The sequence below is a fragment of the Cynocephalus volans genome, chromosome 14, assembly GCF_027409185.1.
Source record: "Cynocephalus volans isolate mCynVol1 chromosome 14, mCynVol1.pri, whole genome shotgun sequence".
In the NCBI taxonomy this organism is placed as follows: Eukaryota; Metazoa; Chordata; class Mammalia; order Dermoptera; family Cynocephalidae; genus Cynocephalus; species Cynocephalus volans.
The window spans coordinates 64,844,286-64,853,334 of NC_084473.1; the positions used below are offsets into that span (position 1 = coordinate 64,844,286).

The 9,049-nt window shown below is 44.0% G+C and overlaps 1 protein-coding gene across 1 annotated transcript; it reads right to left on the bottom strand.

The window, feature by feature from the left end:
- Positions 1–1,079: 1,079 nt before the first annotated feature.
- On the bottom strand, positions 1,080–7,398 carry LOC134362763 (uncharacterized protein C2orf78-like; the record flags this gene model as incomplete). Its single annotated transcript, XM_063078006.1, has 3 exons — positions 7,302–7,398; positions 3,655–4,416; positions 1,080–2,812 (listed from the first exon to the last, which is right to left on the bottom strand). Coding segments are annotated over exons 1-3 (2,592 nt in total), but the record flags the coding sequence as incomplete, so codon positions are not given.
- Positions 7,399–9,049: the final 1,651 nt, after the last annotated feature.

Here is a 9,049-nt window from a genome sequence, read left to right on the forward strand (position 1 = left end):
CCACCCGAAACCTCCAGATGCTGTGCTCTGAAAGCCAGGTTGACCGCCTGTGGGCGCTTGCAAACACTGAGGACTTGGGGGGCTCGTAGGCTTCCAATGGAGGCCTTGCTCCTTTGCGTGCAATGCGACCCCAGCCCCAGCTGAACCTGCTACTGAAGTGGCAGGGCGGTAAATAATATTGGCCTTGCACGTTGCCAAGTTTAACTGAAGTAATACATCTTTCCGGCCCGGTTCATAGGTGTTGAGTGCATAGAGATTTATATTCCAGGCCCTGTTTTGGGTGAGCCTCATGCTGCTGCGATTCACTTTGCTAGGCCCCAGGTTATCACCTGCCTGCAGGAAATCTGTGAGCTCTTGCCACTCCCCTGGGAGATTCCCCTGTGTTTAGTATTCACCTTTCCCAGCTCTACTCACACATGCATAAGGTAACCCAAACCCGTTGGAGATATGTCCTGATCGTATTTTCTCAAAAGCTATCTGGTAGGTCATGAGACATAAAGCCATCCTGTGTCAGAGATTTTTTACATTTCTTCTGTTCAGCCCAGACTGCTCTTCAGCCTTCTTCAACTTTATCCAAATTTTACTCTTTTCACCTAACCTCAGACTCTGCATCTCACTTTTGCCATTTCCCCTATTTCTGATTCTTTCTATGAGCCCATAAAACCTCTCCCCTTATGGCCTTCCTAGTCCTGAACCGGGCTGCTTCCTCTCTCCTCAGGTCTTATCCCTTTATTTCCTGTTCTTCCACCCAAGTTTCCTTTCCTTCTCTCTAAAGCAGCCTTTGATCCCCACCACGACCACCAAGGAAAAACCACAGTAAAGAGCATCGGAAAACTCAACAGGCTTTTGTATTACTCAGCTATTAATTCTAGGACATGTGTTTATTCAGTTTCATTAAGGTTTTAAAATATATCAGAAGAGGGAAATTTGTATCTATCTATCTATGTGCATATTATATCTATCTATATTCCTATCTATCTATCTATATCTATCTTGTGTCTATCTCCATATATATGCGGAAATCCAGCTGGTACCCAAAGTGGCACCAACAATCTTAGAAGCTCTTATTTTGCATAGCCATAGTATCTAGCCATTTCCATCTCTTTTTCCTTCTCGATGAAATACTGCACTTTCCCCAAAGATGTACATTTGGCAGCATTCTCACGCTCTTGCTGAGCCAGCTTCTTCATGGCCTTGCGCTCTGGCCTCTGTTCTTTTGTAATGGGCGTTGACATTTCTGGCTCAGGAACATTTGGATTCCTCCATGGAATTCGTTGGTAGCGCAAGTCTTGGAGTGGATATTGGGTTTGAGGCTTGGGTGGTGGCTGGAGTTTGGTCACAGCAGTGGAAACGGGCCCCTGCCGCAGAGAAGTGCAGGATGATGTTTTGTCCGGTGCGGGCCCAGAAGCAGCCCTCTGAGGGACACTGGGCGACCTAGGGTTGGTCAAACCTGGTTGGGTTGTGTTGATTGGAATTGGCTGAGCTGGCCTGGCAGGACCTGTCAAGGATGCATTGGCAGGAGCTGGTTGGGATGGATTGGCTGAGTTAGTAGCACCAGGCTGGGCAGAGTAAGCCATACCAGGCCTATGTGAGGCCAGAGACTGTGGCCTCCGAGGAGCAGGTCGAGGTCGAGGCCTGTCCAGGGTCAGAAAAGGCAAAGGTATCAGCCTGACCTTCCCAGGAGGTGGCAGCTCAAACTGGGATGGAGATGGAGACTCCTCTTCAGCACTGCCATCTCGTTTCTGGGCTTTGACTTGAGTTTTCTCAGGACTTTTACCCTTCCATGGGGTATCCGGCTGTCGTTTGATAGCTCGGGCTGGCTGGGGTTCTCTGGTGTTGCTAGAGTTTCCTAGGGCCCGAGAGGAAGAGAGCCCAGCTTTCTTGTCATTCTTCCTCCCCAGTGCATGAAAAACCTGCACAGACTCCAGCATGTGCATGCCTAGGCTGCTTCGAGGCTTTTTGAAGACCTCTTGGCTAAGGTCAGGTTGATTTTTCTTCCGCTTCATCCTGGGAATAGTTGGCTTCCCTTCTGCCTGGACTTTGTTCCCTGGCTGCTTACTCTCTTCAGCTTTCCTGGACTGATTTTCTCTTGATCTTTTGTTTTTTTCCTGCCCGTGGCTCTTAGTTTTGCTCATCCTGCTAGAGGCACCATTCTCAGGTTCGCTCTTAGGATGCTTGACCGCATTCACAGGAGCCCTGTCACTGGCTGCAGCACTGCAAACAACCACTTCTTCCCCTAACAGGCACTCTGGGTTCTTTGGCTGGCTTTTGGCTCTGGGAGCACCACTCATATGCTCAGAGGCTTTACGCCTGTTCTTCCTGACCTGATTGAAGGGACCCGTTATGGTACTCGTCTTGTCCTGCACCTGATTCATCTTGATGGCTCTGGTGTCTTTGGCTTTGATGGCTGTGAGATCTTTGGATTGGTCAAGGTATTTCAAGGAATTCGAGAGCTGGGGAAGGTGAATATCTTCCACCAGTTTAGGAGTGTTCTGAAAACCACTGCTGGGCTCAATCCCATTTTCAAGTGTCCCTTGGTCCTCAAGACTAAGGCTGTTCTTTCCGAGACTGGCATTGTCAGGACCAGGAGGTTCCTTTTGTCCAGGAGGATCAATGCACGCCAGAATCTGGTGAATGTCAGGGATTTCTAAAGGGAGTAGTGGAAGATCTTGGTTTTCTATTGGGATCTGGTCGTCATCCAGAGGCTTCGAAACCTTGGTTTTCATCTCATCCGAATTCTTATGCTCTGCTTGTTCCTTGCTTGAAGGTTGCAATCCCAGGGAAGTCTCCATCCCAAAGGAAGTTTCCATCACTACAAAGGAATCAAGGAAAACGTCAGTCCCTGGGTAAGTGAGATACTCCCCCTACATACATACACAGCAATCAGGCACCTTCCAACAGTGGGCAAGGCATTTCCACTAGCTCTTCTTAAGGACCATGGACAGGACCTTGTGTTAAAAGATAGGCAGGGACCGGTCTACTTTGCTTGTGATCATTTGATCTCATGGTTTGTCGGTTTTCTTGGTATTTGATAGGGTTGTGGTAAGTGACTAAAAAGTGAACGTGATTTTTGAACTATGAAATGTTTTATACAGCCTAGTATTCTCATATACAGTCCTTTCAATTCTCTCCACTCTTCTGAGGGAATAAGAACACTTCATGTCAAGGACCGGGACAGAGAGTGGAGCCCTTGCTCATGAAATACACAAGCAAGGACGCATTCTGAGCCGGCTTGCTATGGGCAGGATCTCTGAACACAAGGTCTGAAATCCTGGTGTACATTAAGGGAAATTAAACTGTCACTACCACATAAGAATTCTGAAGTGCCTTCCAAAGAGACTAAAGCAGTAGATCAGGGAAGGCCCTTAATTACAGTGTGGTGGTGTAGGGAGACTGAGGAGCACGGCAGCAAACAGTGAGGCATCCCTTGGTGTGTTCTTGATGTTCTCTTGTGTGTAGCATAGATGGCATTGTAGTATCCCACCTTCCCACCTATATAGAGTCTGAAAGTGGAGAGCACTGAGCAATGGTGGTGGTTAAACTCTCAGGACCTAAACTCTACCTATCTGTGGACTCACCACTTCTCAGCTGCAGACGTGACCCTCCTTTGCAATGCTGACTTAAGTCCTCTCCCTTCTTGCTGTTTGGACTCACCTTGAAAAGGTATTTCTGCCATGGATTGAGCGGACACCGAGTTGTAGGTTCCAGACGTGGAGACTGGTGTTAGGACATTTGTGGCCTGAAACTCCTCCAGCACCATCACTATCTCTGGTTGAGGGGCAGAGGCCCTGCTTCCCGTGTACGACACAGAGCCATAGGACTGCAGGCAGGGGCCAAGCTCTCCACACAGTAGAGGCCCCAATGTGCCTTGATTATAGTAACACAGCTGGCTTCCTTCCTGGTAGGGAAGTGACAGGCTATGTCCCTGATTTGGAATCTGAGATGGTGTCCCCTGAGCAAGGCTGGCAGACAGTGATGGATACACAGGGACCACAGTATTGGCAACTGAAGTTTTATCATACTGGGCTGCCATAGACGTGGCAGAAGCAGCTGTGTCTTGGTCAATGACAATCACAGTGTAGTCTTCAAGTGAAGATGACTTCCTTTCAGTGCTTCCTGTGGTATCCCACTTAAGAATACCTGGATAGGAGGCAGCTGAAGTGGAGATCTGGCTCTGGCCAGTCACCCCAGACAACATAGCTGTGATAGAATGTGGGTAAGGGTAGGCACTACCTATGAGTGGCTGGAAAGAGGTGCCAGAGGCTGCTGGCAGTAGCCATGCCGAATTGACAGCTGGTGCACGGGTGCTGGAAAAGTTGCAGACACTTCCTTTTATGGAAACTGCATTGTTCACCACAGGAAGAGAGAGCTGAAGAGAATTTGAAGCTCCAAGTACAGATGGATTTTGGAAATTTTCTGCAGGAAACAAAAGGGTGATGAAAGATCGATGAGATTGATAAACTTTCACTTTCTTTAAGGAACAGCATTATGTTAAGCTTGTTGCAATCAGGAAGTCTCTAATACCAATGGTCACTGAGATACCAAAAATCAGAACTGATGATGTCCATAAGTGCTGGAACACTTTGGTACTCTTCTGAGGAACTGCCTCTGCTCCAACCTGGGCACAGATGTGCAGAAGACCCAAGTGGTCTGCTACATATGTTGTTCCCAGGTTAGAAGCAAACTTCTCCTTGCCCTGTCTTTCCCTTCAGCGGGTACTAGCATGGCCACGTAATTATCTCCTAGAATCGAAGCATTTCAGAAGTAGGAGGCCCTTAGCAAACTTCACTTTGAACATTCTCATATTACAAGTGAGGAAACTGAGGCTCACAGAGGTCAGATTGACTTAGTCAGGTTCTCTCATTTTGTTAGTATCATTACCAGGTTACAGACCCTGACTCCATTGCTAGTACTCTTGCTCTGAGCAAAGGCCAGACAGAAACAGAGAGAAATACAACGTTAAATACAGGCAATTTTATTTTGTCCATTAGAAAACTGTACAGCTACTACTATTGTAATCTTCGGTCTCATTTTGCTTGGGTAGGTCACATGCCATTTCCTAGAGTTCACGTGTAAGCCCGTCCAGTTGGTAAATGTAAAGGACCATTCCTTACCCTCTTCAAACCTAGCTTCTGATCCAAAGTCAAAATGACTACCTGAGTGTTTCTCAAGAAATGCTTTTGGGAAAAAAAAAAAAAACGTTATTGAAACTCTGTGAGCTTTAGGTTACTCATCTAAAAAGTGATCATCATAATAATACCTGGTATCATTCATACATGTATGAAGGTAATACATATGACTTGTAGAAAGGAAGATCATGAAGTTGTGGAAAGACAATAGGACAAAAATCATGAAAAACGCATAACATCCCACTACGAAAAGGAACACATAGGTATTAATGAAAGTTGAGCTATAATGACTACAGCAGGAATCAAAGCTTAGTAATTTTAATCATAAATGAAGTTCTGTTACCATAGATGTAATATTATGAAAGTGAATATTGGCTCCTCTACTTCAGACAATACTGCTAACCAAGAACAGACCACGATAGAAGGTGACTTTGAATGAACCAATACACATAGACAGAGAAGCCATATTAATATAAAGGTGTAATAAGCAGGAAAATGCAGTAAATGCGAATGTATAGATAGCCATAATATCTGCCGGCAAATATTTTAATAAAAACTGGTAAAAGCAGAGGGCAAAACAATAACCATAAAGGAATTCCTTTATTGTGATCATTCCTATTTCTCTGAATATTACCCAGCAAGTAGCAGATATTAATCCTAGTTGAAAGAGATAGTTCAATTGATAGAGCCACATAAGGAGAAAGAAAAGTATCATGAAGATTTTTATATTTATCCTGCAAACATAGATTATAATCATCGTCAACATCTAAGAAAATGTCACCCCAAAGCCTAAAAAGATCACCTAAAAAGAATCCAGTTTTAAAAACAACACAAAGGACTCCACGAATTTGTTTGGATAAATGCGGAATTACAGATGTGGTGCTTGACGTTTTCTTTTTCTTCTTAGGTAGGTCGTTCTTTATATTCTTAAGTCTAAAAATGGTTAATGACTGTTCATCAGTACGCACTCTGATTCAGGAAGAAAATAATTGTAAAGATGAAAAGCAGCCTTTACTTGACACCTACTTAGCACGCAAAGGAATTTGTCCTTCTGATGCAAGTTAGGATACATCATTTTTGAAACACACAATTTTATTTTCAATATTACAATAATCCATACGGTTTAAAAATCAGGAAAAAAAACACTTAAAATTCTGTTCCCTCCAGCCCCCTAGATAACCACTTTTCTTAATTTTTTGTTTATGCGAAACATCATTTCTAAACCATTTCTTCACTGTTCATTTATAAAACTGTCAAGTGTCATCTGAGTTCAAAGAAGAAACAGAAAAAAACCAGGCAACTACATATGACTTTCCTGGTGAGCTGCTTTTCCTAGTGACACCCTGCTGTAGCCTTAGTTTCCTTCTTAGTCCGGTCATCTAAGCACTTGCTGACTTCATTTTGCCCTGCTCTGAGGAGATTTCCCTCTATGCTCGTGCCCCTTTCATATAAAATCTCGAGTCCCCTTCAGCATTCCATCACAAACTGCCTTCTTTTTTCCTGAGAACTCCTGCGTGCTCTCCACCTCTTTCATCTAGTTTCTCCTTCCTCATTTTTACATTCACTTGCCCCTGTCAGTTCCTGTTGGCCTGTGCTGGATGAAAACAGTTGCCAAACTTCCTTGCCCCAAGAACATCTGTCTCCTTCTGGCCCGCTACTCTCCATCCCCTCTCCCTATATGTCTTCACCTAGTTTACACAGAAAACGCCACAACAAGTGAATGTTACTTTTTGAACAGCACTGAATTTGAAATACTGGAGTTAATATATTACTACAGGGAGACAATTACAGATGAAACCTCTTGGTAGATGTTGTTAGTTTTCTACACCACCGAGGCTTTTTCTCTGTTTCTCTTGAAGCAAACAGTCTCAAGAAGTGTCTAATTTCATTTTCTGTGCACAAGCTCTTTAAGATCTAACATTAGAAAGGAAAGGGTCCAGAAAGAATTACCGATCTATTATCCTAATATAACATATGAGGAAACAGATTTTGTGAGAGAGTAAATGGTTTGTCCGAAGTTACACAGCTAGTACATGCCAGAGCCAAAACTGAAATGAGGTTTCCAGATTTCTGGTTCAATACTTTACCCCATTATTCTAAAGTGTCTTTAACTGTACTACTAACTTTAGGGGGAAGAAATCCAATGAAACACTAGGAAGTTCCTGTCCTTACCTGACATGGAGAGAGACGAGGAAACGTCAACTGAGGACACACAGGATGAGGAGACGATACTGGAGGATGTCTGGGTGGCAGAAGCCAAAGGGCGCATGTGTCCAGTACAGAGGTTACTGATCACTGGCCACTGGCCACTGGCGATGATTCGAGTTTATTGACACACAACTCCATGGAAACCCCAAGATTCTACCAGGTGGCAGTAGGTTGGTGGGCAAATGATGTCACAAAACAGGCAGTTTAAAGGTATCCGGTAGCCAATAGGGAGGTCAAATTTCCAACAGGAAGGTGAGATTGGATGGAGAGAGTGGCAGGAGCAGCATCTAAATGTCTGAACTCTGGGGAGGTTCAATACTGCAAGGCAGACATGATAGTTCCACGTTCCCCTAGATCATCTCAGTGCTTCTTATAGATGTTCGTTAATATAATTAACTAAGAGTCATTTATATTTTGTATGTTATTTTTAATGGAATATATAATATTATACATTTCTAAGTAGATATTACATATTCAGTTAATTAATATCCTTGGGGAGGAAGGAAAGGGACACATAGTGTAAGCAATAGCAGTTGTTCTGAAACTATTTCAGTTATTTTGCTTAGTGAAATTACTGCAACTTTCAGGGAGCAAAGGAAGGGATTAAAGGGCTCTTTCTGTGCCTTGGTTGAAGACTAGGGTGAGTGTGCCTTGTAGGGAATGATGTAATCCACGGCTCTTCTCTTAGTTTCTTCTCCTTGAATCCTACCTTCCTTGGGCTGGGCTGGGCTGGGCGGGGCTGGGCTGGGCTGGGCCGGGCCAGGTGGCGCCAGATCGGACTTGCAACTCTCTTCTGCTCTCCTTTCTTCCCCTTCATTTTAGGCATTGTTTCTGAGATGAGCCTTGATGTCGCCTTCTTATACTCGTGGATGTTACTTTCTGCAAACTTCAAGAAGCAGCGGCCTTCCCTTCAATGCCCCGATGCTTTGAATAATGGACTCTGCCTAGTCAAAGCCAACACCAGAGTGGTAGATGATACAGGTAATTGCAGACGTTCCTTCTTCTGGTCTGTGGTCACAATTCTTTTGCCCATAAGTTGCTACCTCTGGCTCCTTGCACCTCTTCATAGACATTCTGCCATCCTGCTCTTTTATACGTGGGAAGCATTTGGGATATTTTCTCTCTTCTCACTCGAGAGAATCCAGTGTGGCAGTTACTGTAGCTTCCTCTCCCTTGAAAACAGCCACTGGAGAATCTTGGGCATCTAGGATTTTTCCTATGCCATGCTTGAGTGCAATGCCAGGCAAAATGAAGAGAAGAATAGTTAGAGAAAGAAGACATCGATGGAAAATAGGGAACGGGTAAGGCAAGGGCACAGGAAAAAAGAGACTCGTGTACTTTTTGGTTTCTGTAAGAAACAAGTTGACATTCTTTGGCCTCATTTTGTACTAGCAGAACAGACAATTCAATGTGTGTGTGTGTGTGTGTGTGTGTGTGTGTGTGTGTGTGTAGATATATGTTTTTGACGTGTATATGTTTTATGTAGCTAGAGAATCCAGAACCTGCCATGGATTTGTACACTGAAGAGAATAGTCATAAATGGATTTGCTTTTTTTGTTTTATGTCATATTACCTTATGTATGCCATTCATTATTATGTTTGTAGAATAGGGATTGCTTTTAAATGCTTTGGTTTTTCTACATTTTTTTTTTCGATCCCTAGTCCTATGTTTCAAGAATCCAACCCTGGAAGACATATTGCATGTTCTTTTC